This window comes from Carcharhinus amblyrhynchos, unplaced genomic scaffold (genome assembly GCF_965287045.1).
Source record: "Carcharhinus amblyrhynchos unplaced genomic scaffold, sCarAmb.v2.hapA scaffold_39, whole genome shotgun sequence".
NCBI classification, from domain to species: Eukaryota; Metazoa; Chordata; class Chondrichthyes; order Carcharhiniformes; family Carcharhinidae; genus Carcharhinus; species Carcharhinus amblyrhynchos.
This window is the reverse complement of record NW_027649780.1, coordinates 5,869,956-5,893,432: the sequence shown is the minus strand read 5'-3', so window position 1 is coordinate 5,893,432 and position 23,477 is coordinate 5,869,956. Positions and strand designations below refer to the sequence as shown.

The following is a 23,477-nucleotide window of genomic DNA, read 5'->3' as shown; positions in this document are numbered from 1 at the left end:
TATAACAGGGTGCAAATGGGCTGGTTAGATGAACTGAGCAATGGCAAATTCAATTTAACCCTGGAAAGTATGACATAATTCATTTCAGGAGAACTAACAAGACAAGGGAACATACAATGAATGGTTGGTCCCAGGAAGTACAGAGGACCAGAAGAATCTTGGGGTGCATGTCCATCAGACCCTGAAGATAGCAGAATAGATTAATGAAATGGTTAAGAAGGGATTTGGGATACTTCCCTTCGTTAGCTGAGGCATAGAATATAAGAAAAGGAGGTTATGATGGAGTTATGCACAATACACAGCTAGAATACTGTGTGCAAATCTGGTCACCACACAAAAACAAGGACACGATTGGGTCCTGGCAACTTGTCCGCCCTTAGCCACTGAATAGAAAATAAGTGAATCCACTCTGTACATTCCACACATTGTTAGTCCAGTCATATAGACATATACTTGTCAGGCAGCCTGCATGGAGATTTTCAGCTCTCTGTGTCTCAGGTCGGAAGCAGTTCACATAGATCTGTCAATCGGTCTGAATCAGAACCTTCAGGAGAATTGGGAGGGTGAATATTAGATACAGCAGAGTGAGAACGGAGGGAGAGCGTGTGGGATGGAGATTTACAGCTTTTGGGGAATGAGAGAGGAAAGAATATTCCATAGAAATTAGAATTGTCTGTTCTGAATTTACTGTACTTACAATAATTACTTTTGTAAATTTCTTTTACAGGATATCAGAAGATGAGGATTTACAGACAAATACTCAAAACAACATCACATCAACATCTGACAGAGTCATTCAGTTTATCAAGACTTGAATATTATCGAGAATTTAATTCTAGAAGAAAAAATGTTTCTCTGTTTTTCTGCTTCAAAAGTTTTTAAATGTCTGTGTGACTGGAAAAGCACCAAGACACACAAACACACCCCCGAGTGAGAGTGTTCCAGTGCAGAGTATGGAAAGAGTTTTAATCAGGTGCACAGCCTGAAAATACATCACAGCATTCACAGCGGGGAGAGACTGTACCCGTGTGAGATTTAACTGATTGTTTAACCCGGAGAGTCACAGGGACACCCGCACCATGGAGAAACCGTGGAAATGTGGGGACTGTGGGAAGGGATTCAAAGTCCCATCTGATCTGGAAATTCATCGACGCAGTCACACTGGGGAGAGACCGTTCACCTGCCATGTGTGTGCGAAGGGATTCAGTCATTCATCCAGTCTGCAGAGGCACCAGCGAGTTCACACCGGGGAGAGACCGTTCACCTGCTGTGTGTGTGAGAAGGAATTCACTCACTCATCTGATCTGCAGACACACCAGCGAATTCATACAGGGGAGAAACCGTTCACCTGCTCTCAGTGTGGGGAGGGATTCACTCGGTTATCCAACCTGCGGACACACCAGCGAGTTCACACTGGGGAGAGACCATTCATCTGCTGTCAGTGTGGGGAGGGATTCACTCAGTTATCCCACTTGCAGACACACCAGCGAGTTCACACTGGGGAGAGGCCGTACAGCTGCCCTCAGTGTGGGAAGGGATTCAGTCATTCATCCACCCTGCGGGCACATGAGCGAGTTCACACTGGGGAGAGGCCGTTCACCTGCTCTCAGTGTGGGAAGAAATTCGCTCAGTTATCCACCCAGCTGGCACACCATCGACTTCACACTGGGGAGAGGCCCTTTACCTGCTCTCAGTGTGGGAAGGGATTCAGAGTTTCATCCCACCTGCTGAGACACCAGCGAGTTCACATTGGAGAGAGGCCGTTCACCTGCTCTCAATGTGGGAAGAGATTCAGAGGTTCATTTACCCTGCTGAGACATCAGCACATTCATGAATAATATTCCACGTGGGATTCTGCTGTTATTGTTTCAGCTTTCAATTACATCCAGAACTGCATTTTGTTCATTCTCACAGCTGGTCAATGGGGAGGGTTTCTTTCTGCTGGACTGGCCGGTCTCACAACTCTGCCTCCAGTGGGCTGATGCTCTTTGAGTCCTGTTGTGAATACCTAGTTTTAAATTTCACAAGAATCACAGAGTGACAGGGTGTTAGGAATCATCGAATCCCTATGGTGCAGAAGGAGGCCATTCAGCCCATTGACTCTGCACAGACCACAATCCCACCCATGCCCTATCCCCATAACTCCATGCATTTACCTTAGCTGGTTCCCCCTAACACCTAAGGGGCAATTTAGCATGGCCAATCCACCTAACCTGCACATCTTTAGATTTGGAGAGGAAACCGGAGCACCCGGAGGAAACACATGCAGACACGATGAGAATGTGCAAACTCCAAACAGAAGTGACCCAAGCCAGGAATCGAGCCCAGGCTGGAAGTTAAGAGATATTTAGTCAGCATTTCTGTTTGAAAACCCCTGAAGTGCCCATCCAATTTCCTTTGTAATTGTCTCCACTTCCTCCACCTTCACAGACAGCGAGTTCCAGGTCATTACCATTCACAGCATCAAAATATTCTTCCTCACTCTTGTCCACCTCTATCAAATCTCCCCTCAGCCTCCTTTTCTCCAAGAGGAACAACCCGAGCCTGACATCAACAATAAACAACAGAAAATGTTAATACCTGAAATTAAATGGGAATGTTTAATTTCTGTTTCAAAGATTTGTGAATATACTTTCCTGGACAATAAAGAAATTGGAATAATGTGGTTGAATGGAATATATCAATTTGGTATCCACCTACAGTCTAGTGAAAGTCTGGAATGTATAGCTGGAAACCCCTCCCTAACAGCACTGTGGGTGTACTTACACCTCAGGCATTATAGTTCAAGAAGGCAGTGTTGGGGTTGACCATGGCCAAGGCAGCTATATACTGCCACATATTCTGTTATAATGGAAGGACTGCAGATTATGGGACTGGACTATCTTGACTACATTCCTGTGACTGCTCAGTTTCTGCAATTGTGAACCATTAAGGCTGCTTAGCAAGGCCACAACTACGGACCTGTTGAGAATATTTACTCAGAATGAGTTAGAATTAAACTTATTCCAGGACTGGCTGGTATTCAGCGGCTGAGAGACCTGAATCTGTAAAAAGGGGATCTGACCAATCGACAAATGGTGATAGGTAGTTGGTTTAGGGCGTTCTCAGGCATTGTTTAAATTATTGTATCATATATTTGTGACCTGATAGTCAGTGACGTGACGGTATTCTCCAAGTAGCACTGGACTGAAAAGCGGATCTCTGAGAGTAGATTCTAATGGTTATAATCCTACCCAAGCATGGATAGGATTATAACCAGAGCTCAGGAGGAGACTGGACAGGTCTCTTACCTGCTATTTGGAAACTAAGAACAAGAAACTTATCAATACAATAATAAGAGAATTGAGCCAACGTTTTGAGTCTGGATGACATTACAGAAGAGCTCTTATGAAGGGTCATCCAGACTCGAAACATTGGCTGTATTCTGTCTCCACAGATGCTATCACAGCTGTTGAGAGTTTCCAACATTTTCTGGGTTTTTTTCAGATTCCAGCATCCACAGTATTTTACTTTTATGATAAAAAGATTCGGCCTGATTGGAATCCCCACAACCCTCCCTCAAAACAGAGGGAGTGGTGGCAGAAGGAGAAAAATGATAAGGATGATAAAGTCTGTGTTCTGATTCTGTGAGCCCATGTAGAATTAACAAAATGAGTGAACCAGTTTATAAAGAACAGAAATAACCCGTCCCTAACAAAAACTGGTCAAATTCAAATTATTCGGTTGAGGAAGAAAACAAAAAAAATTGTAGATGACGCTTAAAATTAAGTTTGATTTGTTGGTGAAGATTTTTAAACTTGTGTAATATGATGTAACTGTGTGTCAAGTTTTTTCTGCTCACTCCCCACCCCTTTAAGTTCTGTAGAAAAGTTAACCCTTTCAACGGACAGTTCATTTGTTTTTAAATCACCCAAAAACTTGTGTGTCTATTTTGGTTTATAATTGAGGATTTGTGGGAACCAGTTAAATGTGGAAATTTAAGCGTAGCCACCAAGACCATATTTGCTTGCGGTGCGACCCCAAGTCAGGAACAGTTTCAGAGTCAGCAATCATTACTGAGAATGTGGCAGAGGGTCATGCTGCTGTGGATGTTCACCAGGAAATGGTTCCTGTGTTTCCAGCTTTGCCAGTTGACTCTGCTGTGGGAGTGGAAGAGGAACATTCATGTACAGATTCTCAAACTACCCCTTCATCTCCCATTCCAGAAACACCATTACAAGATTTACCAGTGATATTGTACAGGTCGCAATGCAACCGCAAAGCTCCTGACAGAGTTCCATGTTGTTAAAAACATTATTTTTGATGTATTTCTGTCCTGATGGGGGATTGAAATTTAAGGGAAGGAGAAGTGTTGCAGAGTGGTCTAAACCTCTCTCCCTTTTGAACACGTGTGAGCTTTGGGCAGGGTTTCAGTCTGCAACTCCAGGCTGGTTTTAATGCTCCTGTTTCCTTTTGTTTACCACTGTTTTTTAAACTTTGTTATTTATTTATATCCAGAACATTCTGCTTTTAACAATACATTTGACTTCCTTATTTGTGGACTGAAGTTCCCACAATGGGAAAGCAGCCAGATTAGTTAAATAGACAGCCTGAATTGTGAGACAATTAAAGAATAAATGATTCATTACTACACATGTTAAAAAGGCTGGAAATGTAAATTTGAACACAAAAGTTTATAACTTTTAGAATTATAAACATTAAGAATGGTTAAAATGCTGTGGGGATTATAAGAGCCCTTAAGTTCTCTTCTGAGGACAACAGAATAAAAAAAGGTAACGAGACTTGTTCGGATGGCATGGTGCCACAGTGGTTAGCACTGCTGCCTCACAGTGCCAGGGACCTGGGTTCGATTCCCAGCTTGGGTGACTATGCGGAGTCTGTATGTTCTCCCTTTGTCTGTGGGTTTCCTCTGGGTGCTCCAGTTTGTTCCTATGGGTTAGATGGATTGGCCATGCTAAATTCTCCCTCAGTGTACCTGAACAGATGTCGGATTATAGTGACTAGGGGATTTTCCCAGTAACTTCATTGCAATGTTAATGTCAGCCTACTTGTGACACTAATAAATAAACTTTAAAACATTGTTAACATTGATTGAAGGGAATGAATAGGCTCCTGTTCAGATGTCTCAACAGTGACTGATGTTAACCAATTAATAGTCGACACTCAGGCTACCCCAAGCTAACAGATATCGGTTGAGAGAATTAACTGTCTTAAAATTCAGACAATGTGTGCAATTATCTAAAAACCAAACCAATTTCAATATTGACAAGTTATAGACCAATTGGCTAATTTCCAACAATGAGCTGAACTGGGCTTTCTACATTTTGAAAATATAAAAAAAATTCAAGAAACCAATTTGGCAAAAGGTTTTAAAAGTTCAAGGTTTTTAAAGTTTATTTATTAGTGTCACACATAGGCTTATATTCATACCGCAATGAAGTTACTCTGAAAATCCCTCAGTTACGACACTCTGGTGCCTGTTCGGGTAAACTGAGGGAAAATGCTCAATGCACCTAACCAGCAAGTCCTTTGGACTTTGGGAAAAAAAACCCACACAGACAGGGGGAGAATGTGCAGACTCCATGCAGACAGTGACCCAAGGTGGAACTCAAACCTGGGTCTCTGGGGCTGTCAGGCAGTAGTGCGAACCACTCTGTCCTTCAGAGAGGTGTTGGGAGCTGTTGATTTTATAAGTTATCCTTGTCTTCACAGCCACCACTTCATGTCCTGGTCTGAGAGGGATGGAGAGAAGTTAAAGTTAAGCTTTCTCCTTTACTGTTGATCGATACTTTGCTTTTTTTTTATCTTGCTGACTTGTTACATTTTTAATGGTGAATAAACTTTTTCAATTCACCATTTAAAGTGTTGTTTTTTTCCATATGATTAAGTCACTGGAGCCTGGGTGATTTATGATTAGGGAGGTTGTTGTAAACAAGTGAACCCCATAAATCTTAGTTCAAACAAATCAAAATTCTTACAATGGAATGCAATCTTTTATTATGAGAGAAATTGAACATATAAGTAAAGATATTGTGCTTCAGTTATACAGGAGGTTGCTGAGACTGCATCTTGAATACTGGGTGCAGTTTTTGTCTCCTATTAAACAAAGGATTGTAGAATCCCTGCAGTACAGCCAGAGGCCATTCTGTCCATCGAGTCTGTACCAAATACAATCCTACCCAGGCCCTATTCCCATAACCAAATGCATTTATTCTGGCTAGTCCACCTGATACAAAGGGCCAATTTAGCATAGCCAATCAACCTAACCCACACATCTTTGGACTGTGGGAGGAAATCGGAGCATCTGGAGGAAACCCACACAGACACAGGGAGAACATGCAACCTCCACACAGACAGTGACCCAGGCTGGAATTGAACCTGGGTCCTTGGTGTTGTGATGCTGCAGTGCTAACCACTGTGCTGCTGTGCTGTCTTATTTTATAAATACCACGGAAGCAGTTCAGAGGAGGTTTACTAGGCTGATTCTCAATCCAGCAGTGTGAAATGGTAACTCTGTTTCTCTCTCCACAGATGCTGCCAGACCTGCTGCATTTTTCCAGTTTTTTCAGTATTTATTTTAGATCTACCTGAAGTGGGGGGAAAATCACTATTTACTGTCCAGGATAAAATGTTCTTCATCAGCTTCTGTGGGTCGTTTCGTGGAAATGTGCTCTCCCAGGCTCAAAGAGCATCAGCCCACTGGAAGCAAAGTCGTGAGTCCAGCCAGTCCAGCAGAAAGAAACCCTCCGACCCTCCCATTTCACCAACTATCAGAATGAACATGGTTCAGTCCTGGATGTGATTAACAGCAACAATAACAGCAGAATCCAACACCAATTATCAATTGTGAACTTGCTGGTGTCTCCGCATACTGGATGACTGAGTGAATCCCTTCCCACACACACAGCAGATGAACGGTCTCTCCCCAGTGTGAACTCACTGGTGTTGCTGCAGATTGGATGAGGTTTTGAACGTCTTTGTGCAGAGAGAGCAGCTGAACAGTCTCTCCTCAGTGTGAATGCGCTGGTGGATCATCAGATCCCGAGAACGTTTGAAACCACGTCCACAATCAGAGCATTTAAAAGGTCTCTCCTGGGTGTGAGTGAGATTGTGGCTCAGCAGGCTGGATGAATGAGTGAATCCTTTCCCACACACAGAGCAGGTGAATGGCCTCTCTCTGGTGTGAATTCTCTGGTGCTCCCGCAGGTGGGATGACGTCCTAAATCTCTTTGTGCAGTGAGAGCAGCTGAACGGTCTCTCCCCAGTGTGAATGCGCTGGTGGATCATCAGTTCCCGAGAGCTTTTGAAACCACTCTCACAGTGAGAGCATTTAAAGGGTCTCTCATTGCTGTGAGTGATTTTGTGTTTCGACAGGTTGGATAACTGCGTAAATCCTTTCCCACACTCTGAGCAGGTGAATGGTCTCTCTCCAGTGTGAACGCGCTGGTGTCTCTGCAGACTGGGTAAATTAGCGAATCCATCCCCACACTCAAAGCAGATGAACGCTCTTTCTCCAGTGTGAACTAGTCGATGTCGCTGCAGATGAGATAACCGAGTGAACCCCTTCCCACACACAGAGCAGCTGTACGGCTTCTCTCCAGTGTGAATACGTTGATGAGTTTGCAGCTCAGAGGGGTTTTTGCAACCCTTCCCACAGTCCCCACATTTCCACGGTTTCTCCATGTTGGAGGCGTCCTTGTGTTGCTCCAGGTTTGACTCTGAGTTGAAGTCTCACACAGAACAAGATTATGATGCCCTGCTGTGATGGTGCAATTTTTTTACAGCTGTGTAACTGAGAAGCTCTTTGCACAGTCAATGCATGGGAAAATCTCAGTTAATTTTGTGTGTGTGTGTGTGCCAGTCCTGTTCCAGTCACACTGATATTTCAAAACTGCAAAAGCAGACAGAACAGAGAAACATTTCTCCTTCTAGATTCAAAGGCCGATAGCATTCAGGTCCTGATGATTTGAGTGACTGCCAGATGTTGATGTGATGTTTGATTTGAGATTTCTGTCTGTAAAATCCTCACCTTCCGATATCCTGTAAGAGGAGTTAACAAAATTCATCACTTTCAATATAGGATAGAAATTCAGAACAGACAATTCTAGTTTCTATGGAACATTCTTTCCTGTCTCATTCCCCAAAAGCTGGAAATCTCCATCCCACACACTCTCCCTCTATTCTCACTTTGCTGTATCTAATATTCACCCTCCCAATTCTCCTGAAGGTGCTGATTGAGGCTGATTGACAGATCCATGCTCCCTACTGCCTGTCCTGGGCACAGAGAGCTGAAAATCTCCATGCAGGCTGCCAGACAGATATCTGTCTATCTGACTGGACTGACAATGTGTGGAATGTACAGACTGGACTCACTTCCTTTCCCTTCAGTTGCTGCAAGTCCCCAGTTTCCCCCAGAATGAGAAATGGAAAGGGGGAGAAAGGAAAGTGTTTCACTCACAGATGTTGCAGACAGGAGGAAGTTTACAGGGGGTGGGATCTCCGGCGCGCGGACCCGGGAGCCCCGCCCCCACCCATTGTTCTCCTCCCGGGAGCCCCGCCCCCACCCATTGTTCCCCTCCCCCTGCCCCTCCTCGAGCCAAGGTTTCCAGACAAGCGGCTGGCGGCTCCGGCCAGAGCGAGAAGCCGCTCGGCGATCTCCCCCGGCCCGGGACTGCGCATGTCCAAGGGAGAGGGGAAGTTGCGCATGTGCGGGGCAGTGCCCTCCCCTGTCCGGTATGCTAAGATGTTGACCAATGGAAAGAGTTGGAGGACCGGAAAGAGTCTGGTCCTCCAGCCAATCAGAGCTCCCTGAATGCGGAAGTTGGACAATGAGCTTGTTCATTCCTACCCAGCAAAGCTGCTGCTGCTCTCTCTCTGAATGAAGATTGAGCTTCAGACAGACTCAAACCTCCTCTTTTCTCCACCATCTGTGAGTAAAACACTTCTTTTCTCCCCCTTTTCATTTTCAGTTTCAATTTTGAACTTCCAGGTCACCAACCGCTGCCTAAATAAAAATCCCCCTCACATTCTTCATGTATTTGTAACCAGGTAATCCAGTGTATTACACACAACATCAGGCTGCTCACTTACATCCAAATGTAAAACTTTAACGTGGCTGTCAGCTTGAAGATTAATCATGGATCATTTGCATGAGGCAGCGGGTTCCAGATAATGACCTTTCTGCACAGAAGTAAAATTCTTCCCCACATCCTTCTCTTCTCCCAACCCAGTAATTCAGTCCCGCATATGGCACAGATTTTAATTCTGGCCGGTCGTTACACGTAGATTTTCAGATCTCTGTCCAATCCAGAAAGTAGTCAGCATGGATCCGTTAATCAGCCTGAGTCAATAGACTTGGGAGGTTGTATATGCAGGAGAGCAGAGTGAGAATTGAGGCAAAGTGTGTGGGATGGAGATTGACAGCTTTTGGGGAATGAGAAAGGAAAGAATGTTCCATAGACACTAGAATTGTCTGTTCTGAATTTCTATCCTGTACTGACACTGATGTCTGTTGTAAATTCCTTTCATAGATATCAAGAGGTGAGGATTTACTGACAGAAATTTCAAACTAAACGTCACATGAAGATTTGATAGAGTCATTTGATTTATTGGGACCTGAATATCATCAAGCTTTGAATCTAGAAAAGCAATGTTTCTCTGATCTGTTTGCTTAAGGAAATTTTAAACATCAGTGTGACTGAAACACACCCGAGTGAGGGTGTTCCAGTGCACTGATAGTGGAAAGAGCTTTACCCGGTTACACAGGCTGAAACAACATTGCACTGGTTACAGTGGAGAGAGACCGTACATGTGTTCTGTGTGTGGACAAGGATTCAACTGATCATCAAACCTGGAGAGTCACAAGGACACATGCGCCATGGAGAAACTGTGGAAATGTGACGATTGTGGACAAGGATTCATGTTGCCCTGTGATTTGGAAATTCATCAACGCAGTCACACTCGGGAGAGACCCTTCACTTGCTCAGTCTGTGGGAAGGGATACATTAAGTTCTCCCACCTGCTGAGTCACAATCTCACTCACACCAATGAGAGACCCTTTAAATGCTCTGACTGTGGGAGCGGATTCAAAAGCTCTGGAGAACTGGTGTCCCACCAGCGCAGTCACAGTGAGGAGAGACCATTCAGCTGCTCTCACTGCACAATGAAATTTAAATGGTCATCCACACTGCGGAGACACCAGCGAGTTCACACTGGGGAGAGACCGTTCAGCTGCTCCATGTGTGGGAAGGGATTCACTCGGTCCTCTGAACTGCGGGCACACCAACGAATTCACACTGGGGAGAGACCGTTCACCTGCAGTGTGTGTGGGAAGGGATTCTTTCGGTCATCTGCCCTGCTGACACACAAAGTCACTCACACCAATGAGAGACCCTTTAAATGCTCTGACTGTGAGAGTTGCTTCAAAAGTTCTCGGGATCTGATGTCCCATCAGCGAGTTCACACTGAGGACAGACCATTCAGCTGCTCCCACTGCTCAATGAGATTTAGATCACCATCAAACCTGCGGAACCACCAGCGAGTTCACTCCAGAGAGAGACCATTCACTTGCTCTGACTGTAGGAAGGGATTCACTCAGTTATCTGCCCTGCTGACACACCAGCGAGTTCACACCGGAGAGAGGCCATTCACCTGCTCTGTGTGTGGGAAGGGATTCACTAATTTATCCAACCTGCTGAGTCATAAAGTCACTCACACCAGTGAGAGGCCCTTTAAATGCTCGGACTGTGGGAGTGAGTTCAGAATTTCTGGGGAACTTGTGTCCCACCAGCGCATTCACACTGAGGACAGACCGTTCAGCTGCTCTCTCTGCTCAAAGAGGTTTAAGAGGTCATCCACACTGCAGAGACACCAGCGAGTTCACACCAGGGAGAGACCGTTCACCTGCTCTGTGTGTGGGAAGGGATTCAGTCAGTCATACACACTGTTGACACACCAGCGTCTTCACACTGAGGAGAGACCGTTTACCTGCACCAAGTGTGGGAAGGGATTCACTCAGTCATCCAGCCTGCTGACCCACCAGCGAGTTCACAGCGGGGAGAGACCGTTCACCTGCTCCGAGTGTGGGAACGGATTCACTCGGTTATCCAGCCTGCAGAGACACAAAGTCACTCATTCCCAGGAAAGACCCTTTAAATGTTCTGACTGTGGGAGTAGCTTCAAAATTTCTGAGCATCTGATAGACCACCAGCGCAGTCACACTGGGGAGAGACCGTTCAGCTGCTCTCTCTGCACAAAGAGGTTTGGAAGAGCGTGCACACTGCGGAGACACCAGCGAGTTCACACTGGGAGAGACCATTCACTTGCTCTGTGTGTGCAAAAGGATTCACTCAATACCCCAGCTGCTGATGCACAATGTCCCTCACACCCGGGAGAGACCCTTTAAATGCTCTGACTGTGGGAATAGTTTCAAAAGCTCTCAGGAACTGATGATCCACCAGTCCATTCACAGCTGCTGTGTGTGGGAAGAAATTCACCAGTTTATCACTCCTGCTGAGACACCAGCGAGCTCACAAGTGATCACTTGTGGATTCTGCTGTTATTGCTGCTGTTCATCACATCCAGGACTGAACCCTGTTCATCCTGACAGTTGGTGAAGTGGGAGGGTCGGAGGGTTTCTTTCTGCTGGACTGGCTGGTCTCATAATTTTGCTTCCAGTGGGCTGATGCTCTTTGAGCCTGGGGAAGCACATTTCCACTGAAATGACACACACAAACTGATGAAGGACATTTATTTAATCCTGTATAGTAAATAGTGTTTTTCCTACCACTACAGGTAGATCTAAAATAAGTACATTTGTCTCTGTTCTATTGATTCTACAGCACAGGGCCAGGCCAGTCAGCTCAATTGGTCTGTGTCAGTATTTATGCTCCATATGAGCCTCCCCCCACCCCCTCTTCATCTCCCCCCACCCCCTCTTCATCTCCCCCCACCCCTCTTCATCTCCCCCCACCCCTCTTCATCTACCCTCATCAGCATATCCTTCTATTCCTTTCTCCCTCACGTAAAAGATCTACCTCGTACATCTCCTTTAAACCTTGCCCCTCGCACCTTAAACCTGTTCCCCCTAGTAATTGACTCTTCCACCCTGGGAAAAAGCTTCTGACGATCCACTCTGTCCATGCCTCATAATCTTGTAGACTTCTATCAGGTCTCCCCTCAACCTCCGTTATTCCAGTCAAAACAAACCAAGTTTCTCCAACTTTTCCTCATAGATAATATCCTCCACACCAGGCAACATCCTGGTAAATATTTTCTGTACCCTCTCCAAAGCCTTCACATCCTCCTGGTGGTGTGGTGACCAGAATTGAACACTATATTCCAAGTGCGGCCTAACTAGGCTTCTATAAAGTTGTAACATGAGTTGCCAGTTTTTCAACTCAATGCCCCAGCCAATGAAGGCAAGCATGGCGTATGCCTTCTTGACTACCTTCTCCACCTGCATTGCCACTTTCAGTGACCTGTGTACCTGTACACCCAGATCCCTCTGCCTATCAATACTCTTAAGGGTTCTGCCATTTACTTTATATTTCTTATTTGTGTTAGACCTACCAAAATGCATTACCTCACATTTGTCTGGATTAAACTCCATCTACCTTCTCTCTGCCCAAATCTCCAACTGATCTCATTGTTTCCAGAGGAGCAGTTGGAGTGGTGATTCAGTGACGAGAGCTTGTTGGGAAGAGGGATATTTTACCTTACTTTTCTCAGTTTTTTTTCCTAAGCCGGGAGTGTAAAACCGGAAGTAGGGCCCAGTGAGACCTGGGAAGGTTTTTGTTCCTTTGAAAGGTTAGCGGGTTCGACCTCATTGTTTCCAGAGGAGCCGTTGGAGTGGTGATTTAGTGAAGAGAGCTGCCCCATCTGGTAGTTATTTATTAGCTACCAGTCATTAACAAATGAGAAAGCCTTAAATGAGTTATAGTTAATCAATGAATAACAAATCAGTAGTTACAGTAAAAGATTGAGTTTTATTTGCTGTAAAAGCTTAATTGCTGTGTGTATAAAGAATGTGCATGAGGATAAATGTACTGGCAGGAGAGACCTTCAAGCTCTGATTAGCCTCAACATTTGAAACTGTGTAAATAAGGGATTGTACAGAATCAGCTAAAGGGATAGTATGAACCAGTTCTCTTGCATTCCTCTCTAAGAGAAGGTGGTGTCAGTAATTGAGGATCCAGTTAAATGAATCTACTGATCAAATTGACCAATTGTCCTGATACAACAGCCCCAACTCTGATGTAAGGTAATCATCACTTTGGGGATAAAAGTAGAGATTCTGCAGGTCTTCCTTGCGAGCCAAATATTGAAGACTCCTGAGGCTGTGTTCCAAGGAAATTCCTGTCAGAGAAGGAGCCAGACTCCCGAGGCTGAATTCCTGTGAAAGAAGGAGCCAGAGAGGGTTACGCTTCTACAGACTGATCACCCACATGAAGTTGTAAAAGTCAATGTCTTAAAGCTGTTCAGTAAAACTTTTTCATTCAATAAACTTCTTTTTAAATTTACTATCCAGAGAATTCTGCCTTTACCACAAAGAGGGCAAAGAACAGGCTACAGATGAATTAAAGAGAAACCATTTGTGTCCAGAACGTTGTGAATATCCTTTTACTCTGGTTGTCTTTGATGCTCAAGTCATTTTCTGTTTGTTTTAACCATGTTCTGTTTGATAAAGTTTTAACAGTAAAAATATTTGACCTTTCTGAACATTTCCTGATGAGATTGATGCACTTTCGGGAAAGTGGGTGAGAGGGGTTGGCAGGCTCTTTAACAGAAAGTGAGTCTCTCTAAGGTAATTGGCAAAGGAGCCTGAGGGGGAGATGAGATCTTATTTTGACACAGCGAGTTGTTCCGATTTCCCTGAAAGCAGATCAATAAAATCTTTCCAAAGGGTAAAGACTTGGAAGGGAAGAATTTGCAGGGCTGTGGGGAACGAGCAGAGCAGTTGGATAAATTCAACAGTTTCAAATGAGAGTCCTTTCAAAGAGATAGCAGGGACACAATGGGCTGAATGGACTCCTCCTGCAGCCTGCTTTTGCACAGGTTGAAAGGGACAGATTTCATTGCAGCCTCTTCCCTGTATATGTATTTAAGGAGACAGGTTTCTCTTTAGCTCTGAGTGACTGATATAACAATTGTTTGGAGGCCCTTTTCCCACTCGATCCTCCAGCACCTTCCTGTCTCTACTAGTGCAACGCCAATGGCAGTTTTCCAACCAGGGCACTGGCCCTGTTATTCGCAGCTAAATTCAGCCCTCAGCTCCGTTGCCTGGCTTGACAAGAGCAACAGAGAAAGAAAGACTCAAATGGAGAGTCAAAACTTGGGACTTTAAATGAACTGTTAAGATTTCTGTAATGATCAACAATTTAAGAAAAATGGATTCTAAACCCAGTGAGTAAATTAAAGAATCGCACGACAAAACTTCAAGTTTATGGCGTTTACTCCAATAAACTGGAGGCAACAATGACTACTTTTTTGAAGGGAATATTGCCCTTAAACTGTAAAATTGAACTTTGAAATTTCGCTCTTAACACAATCAAATGTCCCAACCAATCTACGTTGATTCTGTTCTCGAATAATTTAATCAATCAATAAGTCTCTTGTTCTCAGTTTCCAAGTAGCAGGTAAGAGACCTGTCTGGTCCCCACTCGAGCTCTGATTTTTCACTGGCCATGCTTGGGTAGGATTATAACCATTAGAATCTACTCTCAGAGGGTCCGCTTTTCAGTCCAGTGCTATTTGGAGTATACCGTCACTTCACCCACTGTTGGGTCATAAGTCCCTCACTGTTTTTAATCACAAATTTAGGATAAATTAAACAATGCCTGAGAATGCTTCTTAATTTCTTAACCAACTACCTACCACTGTTTGTTGATTGGTCAGACCCCCCTTTTTACAGATTCGGGTATCTCAGCCGCTGAACACCAGCCGGTCCTGGGATAAGTTTAATTCCAACTCAGGCCGAGTAACTATTCCCATCAGGTCCTTTGTCAGGGCCCTGCTCAGCAGCTTTAATGGTCTGTAATTGCAGGAACTGAGCTGTCACAGGAATGTGGTCAAGACAGTCCAGTCCCATAGTCTGCAGTCCTTCAGTTATGACAGAATATGTGGCTGTATGTAGATGCCTCAGCCATGGTCCCAACACTGCCTTCTTGAACTGCTACAATGCCTGAGGTGCGAGTACACCCAACAGTGTAAATACATCCACAGTGCTGTTAGGGAGGGATTTCCAGCTACACATTTCAGACTTTCACTAGACAATATTGTCCAGGACAATAAATTCACAATATCTTTAAAACAGAAATTCAACATTCCCATTTGATTTCAGGTATTAACATATTCTGTTAGTTTGTTCTTTATTGTCAATGTCAGGCTGCAGTTATTCCACTTGGAGCAAAGGAGGTTGAGGGGAGATTTGATAGAGGTGGACAAGATTCTGACAGGTTTAGATAAGGTGGACAAAGAAAAGTTGTTCCCATTCACTGTTAGGCAAGGACAAGGGGATCACAGATTTAGTTTCAGTCTGAGATGCACAGGGGGATGTGAGGAGAATATTTTGATGCAGTGAATGGTAATGACCTGGAACTCACTGCCTATGAGGGTGGAGGAAGTGGAGACAATAAATAATTACAAAGGAAATTGGAAGGGCATTTGGGGGGTTTTAAACAGAAATGCTGATTAAACATCTCTGAACTTCCTAACACCCTGTCACTCTGTGACCTGTATGAAATTTGAAACCAGGTCTTCGCAACAAGACTCAAAGAGCATCAGCCCACTGAAGGCAAAGTTGTGAGACCGGCCAGTCCAGCAGAAAGAAACCCTCTGACCCTCCTCATTGATCAACTGTGTGAATGAACAAAATCCAGTTCTGAATGTAATTGAGAGCAGAAACAGTGACAGCAGAATCCAACCGCTGTAATCAGTCGTGAACTTGTTGGTGTCTCAATAGGGCGGATGAAACACTGAATCCCTTCCCACATTGGGAGCAGATAAATGGCCTCTCCCCAGTGTGAACTCGCTGGTGTGTCAGCAGGCTGGATGAGTCAGTGAATCTCTTCCCACATTGCGGGCAGGTGAAGGGCCTCTCTCCAGTGTGAATTCGCTGGTGTTTCTGCAAGTTGGATAAGTCAGTGAATCCCTTCCCGCACTGACAACAGGTGAATGGTTTCTCCCCAGTGTGAACTCGCTGGTGTGTCCGCAGAATGGATAATCGAGTGAATCGCTCCCCACACTGAGGGCAGGTGAACGGTTTCTCCCCAGTGTGAACTCGCTGGTGTGTCCGCAGGTTGGATGACTGAGTGAATCCCTCCCCACATTGAGAGCAGGTGAATGGCCTCTCCCCAGTATGAACGCGCTGGTGTGTCCACAGGTTGGATAACCGACTGAATCCCTTCCTGCACACAGAGCAGGTGAATGGCCTCTCCCCAGTGTGAACTCTCTGGTGTGTCCGCAGGCTAGATAACTGACTGAATCGTTTTGTACACTGAGGGCAGGTGAACGACCTCTCCCCAGTGTGAACTTGCTGGTGTCTCTGCAGGCTGGATGACAAAGTGAATCCCTTCCCACACACAGAGCAGGTGAACGGCCTCTCCCCAGTGTGACTGCGCCGATGAATTTCCAGATCACAAGGAGCTTTGAATCCTTTCCCACAATCGCCACATTTCCACGGTTTCTCCATGGTGCGGGTGTTCTTATGACTCTCCAGGTTAAACAATCAGTTAAATCTCACACAGAACACGGGTACAGTCTCTCCCCGCTGTGAATGCTGCAATGTACTTTCAGGCTGTGTAACTGATTAAAGCTCTTTCCACACTCAGTGCACTAGAACGCTCTCGGTTGAGTGCGTGTGTGTCTCGGTGCTTTTCCAGTGATGCTGATGTTTAAAATCTTCTGAAACAGACAGAACAGAGAAATATTTCTTCTTTTAGATTTAAAGGCTGATGATATTCAGGTCCAGTTGAATACTGTCAGATGTTGACGTGGCATGTGGTTTGAGATTTCTGTCTGTAAATCTTCACTTTCTGATTTCCTGTAGGAGGAATTTACAAAAGCCATCACTGTCACTACAGGATAGAAATTCAAAACAAACAATTCTAGTTTCTATGGAACATTCTTTCCTCTCTCATTCCCCAAAAGCTGTAATCTCATCCCACACACTCTCTCTCCATTCTCACTCTGCTGTATCTAATATTCACCCTCCCAGTTCTTCTGAAGGTGCTGATTCAGGCTGATTGACAGATCCATGCTCACTGCTTCCTGTCCAGCACACAGAAATCATAACTAAAAGGAGCTGAAATCAGTGATTCGAGTCTGCTCAACCATTCATAGAATCATGGAATCTACAGGACAGAAGGAGGCCATTAGGCCCATCGAGCCTCCACCAACAACAATCCCAACCAGATCCAATCCCTGTAAACCCCCATATTTACACTTCAAATCCCCCAACACTAAAGAGCAATTTATCTTGGCCAATCAATCCAATCCACACATCTTTGGATTGTGGGAGGAAACTGGAGCACTGGAAGAAATCCACAGAGAGATCACGCAAACTCCACACAGAGAGTGACCCAAGCCAGGAATCGAACCCAGGTCCCTGATGCTTTCAGACAGCCGTGATAACCACTGAGCCACCATGCCACACAGATGTACCTTAGCACCATTTTCCCCACAGTTTCCCCTGGATCTCTTGATATTTCGAATATCTAGAAACCTATCAAACCCTCACTTGAATATTCTTGATGACTGAGCTTTACAGTCTGGGGTAAAGAATTCCAAAGCTTCACCACATGTTGAGTGAAGAAATCCCACCTCATCTTCACTTTCTCTTCAAATAAATGTACTTTATTGCAAGACCATAAATAAAATCCAATTTGTACAATAAAACAAAACTAAACATATCGCTGCCCTATATTAGTTTATTATTCCCTTAAATGTCAGGCATCTCTGGTGGAAACCAGCCTTCAAATGTGAAGATCAGGAAAGAGACCATCCTTTCAGCCAGACAATTAAATGAGCCAAGTTGAGGGAGCAAAGGAGGCTGATTCTTTAAGAAAAAGACCTGAGCCAACCTTTCCCGTCTGCAGTCTCCTTGGATTCACTTCCTCTTCCTTCAGTTGCTGCAAGTCCCCAGTTAACCACAGAATGAGAAAAGAAAGTCTTTTACTCACAGATGTTGGCCACAAGAGGAACTTTGAGTCTGCCTGAAGCTTCATCTTCATTCGCGCAAGGCCCGCGCTCTGATTGGTAGGAGGACCTGAGGCTTTCCGGTCCTCCAACTCTTTCCATTGGTCAGAGCTGGTGAGGGGCGGTGAATTACAAGTGCGCGTGTGCAGGTTTTGAGTGAATGCGCATGTGCGGATGCGGGGCGGGGCCCGGGACAAAGTCCGCGCACTAACCATTGTCTGTCCGGGTCTTCTAGCCTTTCCCATTGGACAACAGCTCAGCACGGCCGGAGGGCAAAGTCCCGCCCACCCCCCACGTGGGGCTCCGCCCCCCATTGTCTGATTACGGGGAATTGACCAATGGGAACTCGGGAATGGAGCCACAGAATTTGTCAGTGAAGTTTCTAACAGAAAGGTTTTCAAGGCAGCTCCATGAATAGGATTCATTCACACTGTCCACATCAGACAGTGCCTTTTCAGGCATGAAAATCTGCATTTGTGTGGTTGGCCAGTGGCAGAGTAAGAGCCGGTGGGAACAGTAACTTTGATCTTTATAGCTAAGCGTCTGGGGTTGCTAAGCAATAGAGGAAGTACGTCAACAATAGCAGGAGGAAGCATCCGGATTCTATGGACAAATCCCATTGTGTCAGAGGATAAAATGCAATTGGCTAAAGTATATGACATATGTAATTAATGATTTTTTGTATGGAAAATGATTGATTCACACCTAATGAAAGGTGGGAGAATTTGACATGAAAAATGTATAATTGATCGATCCTAAGCATTTTACATCAGAGTTATTGCAGAGATCAGGATACTTCTAGAGAGGTATTACACTGTCCAATAATGTTTCTCTTCGATCGTTGGTCAAATAAAAGGTAAATCATTAAACTGGGACACTGGCTTTTGTGAGTCTTTGTCTTGTCTGAAGGTTTTGGCAATACATGGTCTCCAGTGGTAATGTACCCAATGTGTTGGGGGCAATGAACTCAGAAAAATCATTCAACACTCAACCCTGATTCAATCGACAATCAGTTTATTGAGTTACCATTACCACCTGTAAATTTTTCTTCTTTATCTGGGGTTGAGGTGACAATGACAGAATTCTCACAGTTATTCCAAATTCCTCCAGGCTACATTTAAAATTTCCAGATTTAACTGGTTTGAATAAATCCACAATTATAAACTGAAATAGACACGAGTTGCCGAGTGATTTAAAAATAAATCAACTGAATGCTGAAAGGGTTAACTTTTCTACAGAGCCTAAAGGGGTGGGGAGTGAACAGAAAAAACTTGGCACGCAATTATGGCACTTTACATAATTTCAAAAAACTTTTCTAGCAACAAAACAAACTTGATTTTAAACTTCATCTATTCATTTTTTTGTTACATTCCTCAACCTAATTATTGTAATTTGATCAGTTATTGTTAGGGATGGGTAACTTTTGTGCTTTATAAACTGATTCACTCATTGTGTTAATTCTACATGGGCTCGGAGAATCAGAAGACAGACTTCTTCATTCTTACCCTTTTTTTCCTCTCCCACCGCTCCCTCTGTTTTGGGGGAGGATCGAGGGGATTCCAAATCTCATTTTATCATAAAAGTGAAATACTGCGGATGCTGGAATCTGAAACAAAGACACAAAATGCTCGAAAATCTCAGCAGGTCTGACAGCATCTGTGGAGAGAGAATAGAGCCAATGTCTTGAGTCTGGATGACCCTTTATCAGAGCTCTTATGAAGTGTCATCCAGACTCGAAATGGCTCTATTCTCGAACCATTTTATTGATAGGTTTTGTGTTCTTAGTTTCCAAATGGCAGGTAAGAGACCTGTCTCGTCCCCACTCGAGCTCTGATTTTTCACTGCCCATGATGGGGTAAGATAATAACCATTCGGATCTACTCTCAGAGGGTCCGCTTTTCAGTCCAGTGCTATTTGGAGTATACCGTCACTTCACTGACCATCGGGTCACAAATCAGTCACCATTTTTATCACAAATTTAGGATAAATTAATTTAAACAATGCCTGAGAATGCTTCTTATTTTCTTAATGAATAACCGACCACTGTTTGTTGATTGGTCAGACCCCCCTTTTTACAGATTCGGGTATCTCAGCTGCTGAACACCAGCCGGTCCTGGGATAAGTTTAATTCCAACTCATTCCGAGTAAATATTCTCACCAGGTCCTCTGTCGGGGCCCTGCTAAGCAGCTTTAATGGTCCGTAATTGCAGGAACTGAGCTGTCACAGGAATATGGTCAAGACAGTCCAGTCCCATAATGCCTCACATTCAATCTGCAGTCCTTCAATTATAACAGAATACGTGTCTGTATGTAGCTGCCTCGGCCACGGTCAACCCCAACACTGCCTTCTTGAACTGCTACAATGCCTGTAAATACACCCACAGTGCTATTGGAGTGATTTTCAGCCACTCATTCCAGACTTTCACTAACTGTTGGTGGATACCAGATTGATATATTCCATTCAACCACACCCAAGGTGAGTTATCCCAATTTCATTATTGTCCAGGACAATATATTCACAATATCTTTAAATCAGAAATTCAACATTCCAATTTGATTTCAGGTATTAACATATTCTGTTAGTTTGTTCTTTATTGTCAATGTCAGGCTGGGGTTGTTCCCCTTGGAGCAAAGGAGGTTGAGGGGAGATTTGATAGAGGTGGACAAGATTCTGACAGATTTAGATAAGGTGGACAAAGAAAAATTGTTCCCATTCACTGATGGGACAAGGACGAGGGGGGACACAGATTTAAGGTTTTGAGTCAGAGATGCAGGGGGAGGAATGTGAGGAAGAATATTTTGCTGCAGCGAATGGTATTGACTTGGAACCCACTCCCTACGAGGGTGGAGGAAGTGGAAACAATCAATTACAAAGGAAATTGGATGGGCATCTGGGGGGTTTCAAACAGAAATACTGACTAAATATCTCTGACCTTCCTAACACCCTGTCACTCTGTGATTCTTGTTAAATCTGAAAGCAGGCAATCACAACAAAGCTCAAAGAGCATCAGCTCACTGGAGGCAAAGCCATGAGACCAGCCAGTCCAGCAGAAAGAAACCCTCCCCATTGACCTGCTGTGAGACTGAACAAAATGCAGTCCTGGATGTAACTGAGAGCTGAAACAGTAACAGCAGAATCCAACCCTGAATATCACTCGTGAACTTGTTGGTGTCTCAGCAGCTGGGATGAAATTCTGAACCCTTTCTATACACTGAGCTGGTGAATGGTTTCTCCCCAGTGTGAACACACTGGTGTCTCCACAGGCTGGTTGAATCACTGAATCCCTTCCCACGTGCAGAGCAGCTGAATGGTTTCTCCCCAGTGTGACCACGCTGATGTCTCAGCAAGTGGGATAGTCGAGTGAATCCCTTCCCATACTGAGATCAGGATAATGGCCTCTCCCCAGTGTGAACTCGCTTGTGTTTCTGTAAAGTCGATAACACAGTGAATCCCTTTCCACACCGAGAGCAGGTGAAAGGCCTTTCCCCAGTGTGAATTCGCTGGTGTGTCCGCAGATTGGATAACTGGTTGAATCCCTTCCCACACTGAGAGCAGGTGAATGGCTTCTCCCCAGTGTGAACTCGCTGGTGTCTCCGCAGTCTGGATGAGTCAGTGAATCCCTTCCCACACTGAGAGCAGGTGAATGGTCTCTCTCCAGTGTGAACTCGCTGGTGTGTCCGCAGGTTGGATGACTGAGTGAATCCCTCCCCACACTGAGAGCAGGTGAACGGCCTCTCCCCAGTGTGAATTCGCTGGTGTGTCTGCAGAATGGATAACTGGTTGAATCCCTTTCCACATTGAGAGCAGGTGAAAGGTTTCTCTCCAGTGTGAACTCGCTGGTGTGACTGCAGGTGGCGGAACCGAATGAATCCCTCCCCACATTGAGAGCAGATGAACGGCCCCTCTCCAGTGTGGCTACGCCGATGAGCATCCAGCAGACATGGGTATCTGTATCTCTTTCCACAGTCTGCACATTTCCATGGTTTCTCCATGGTGCAGGTGGCCTTGCCTCTCCCTTGGGTGTTTAATCAGTTGAAGCCTCGTCCACACGCTGTGAATGGTGTGATAATTATTCAGGCTGTGTAACAGGTTAAAGCTCTTCAGTCAGTGCACTGGAACACACTCACTTGAATTTGGCAGTGTGTGATGCTTTTCCAGTCACACTGATGTTTGAAATCTTTTCAAATCTCCTTCCCGACTCAATGGCCGATGATATTCAGGTCCCGAGGAATATGACTCTGCCAGATCTAAACCTCATGTTTGAGATTTCAGCCTGTGATTCCTGTAAAACAAATTGACACAAGTCATCAGTGTCAATACAGGATAGAAATCCAGAACAGACAATTCTAGTTTCTATGGAACATTCTTTCCTCTCTCATTTTCCAAAAGCTGTAAATCTCCATCCCACAAACTCCCTCCATTCTCACTCTGCTGTATATAATATTCAGCCTCCCAATTCTCCTGAAGGTGCTGATTGAGGCTGATTGACAGATCCATGCTCATTGCTTCCTGTCCTGGAGACACATAGCTGAAAATCTCCATGCAGGCTGCCGGACAGATCTATGCCTGTATGACTGGACTAAAAATGAGTGGAATGTACAGACTGGATTCACTTCCTTTGCCTTCAGTTGCTGCAAGTCCCCAATTTCCCCAGAATGAGAAAAGAAATGGAAAGGGGGAAACATTGATTTCCTCCCAGATGTTGCCCAGAGGAGGAAGTTTCACTCTGAAGCTCATTGGACAACTTCTGCATTGTGATGCCACAATAGAGCCCTGCCTGAATCAGCCAATAGGAATCACTGTAGCTCTGTTCTATGTTTCCACTCATCGAGTCATTACAGCACAGAAGGAATCCATTCAGTAACTCAAGTCCATGCCGACTTCTGTCAAACAATCCAGTCAGTCCCATTCCCCTTCTATATTCCCTTTCCCCTGCAAGTTTATTTCCTTCATGTGCCCATCTCATTTCTGAAATATATTATAGGGGACAGTATACAAATATAGGACAGCGACGTGTCTGATATTGTTATATGGTAGAGGTTAGATATATTATTTATGGCTCTGTAATAAAATGCACTTATCTGATTGTGTAACATTGGACTGGAGCTAGATTATATATTTGGACAAATCTCTTCCCTCAGAGAACTGTTGGTATCTGGCTTCCTCTTCCATGGGGACTAGTGGAGGCATTGAATATATTCAAAGATCAGTTAGACAGTTTTTGAATGACAAGGGAGTCAAGACTTATTGGAACAGGCTGGAAAAATGGAGAGAAAGCTCA

The 23,477-nt window shown here is 44.6% G+C and overlaps 3 protein-coding genes and 1 pseudogene across 4 annotated transcripts in view; 1 reads left to right on the top strand and 3 right to left on the bottom strand.

The window, feature by feature from the left end:
- The window catches only part of LOC145363699 (uncharacterized), a 375,177-nt gene that overhangs the window by 79,713 nt on the left and 271,987 nt on the right, over window positions 1-23,477 (bottom strand). The gene's annotated exons all lie outside the window — the stretch shown is intronic.
- The window catches only part of LOC145363476 (uncharacterized), a 58,571-nt gene that overhangs the window by 5,512 nt on the left and 29,582 nt on the right, over window positions 1-23,477 (top strand). Inside the window, exons 3-5 of the mRNA XM_080218674.1 lie at window positions 1,059-1,826; window positions 9,857-11,296; window positions 14,623-14,636. Of these exons, the coding sequence (XP_080074800.1) occupies window positions 1,059-1,826; window positions 9,857-11,296; window positions 14,623-14,636 (2,222 nt within the window). The remainder of the gene's footprint in view (window positions 1-1,058; window positions 1,827-9,856; window positions 11,297-14,622; window positions 14,637-23,477) is intronic.
- On the bottom strand, window positions 6,439-8,537 carry LOC145363703 (uncharacterized; annotated as a pseudogene). Its single transcript, XR_013890024.1, has 2 exons — window positions 8,459-8,537; window positions 6,439-8,040 (listed from the first exon to the last, which is right to left on the bottom strand). The product of XR_013890024.1 is annotated as an uncharacterized LOC145363703 (transcript).
- LOC145363678 (uncharacterized) lies at window positions 15,800-22,472 on the bottom strand. The gene is made up of 2 exons (XM_080218896.1): window positions 21,593-22,472; window positions 15,800-16,346 (listed from the first exon to the last, which is right to left on the bottom strand). The coding sequence occupies exons 1-2, from the start codon at window positions 22,186-22,188 to the stop codon at window positions 15,932-15,934; spliced, it is 1,011 nt and encodes a 336-aa protein (XP_080075022.1). The 5' UTR covers window positions 22,189-22,472; the 3' UTR covers window positions 15,800-15,931.

Excerpts from the sequence above, each read along its gene's own strand:
- LOC145363678 (XM_080218896.1), bottom strand. The coding sequence starts at position 22,188 with ATGGAGAAACCATGGAAATGTGCAGACTGTGGAAAGAGATACAGATAC. Across the intron at positions 16,347-21,592 it reads CGAGTTCACACTGGGGAGAG|GCCATTCACCTGCTCTCAAT; the intron begins GCCATTATCCTG and ends TACTGGGGAGAG.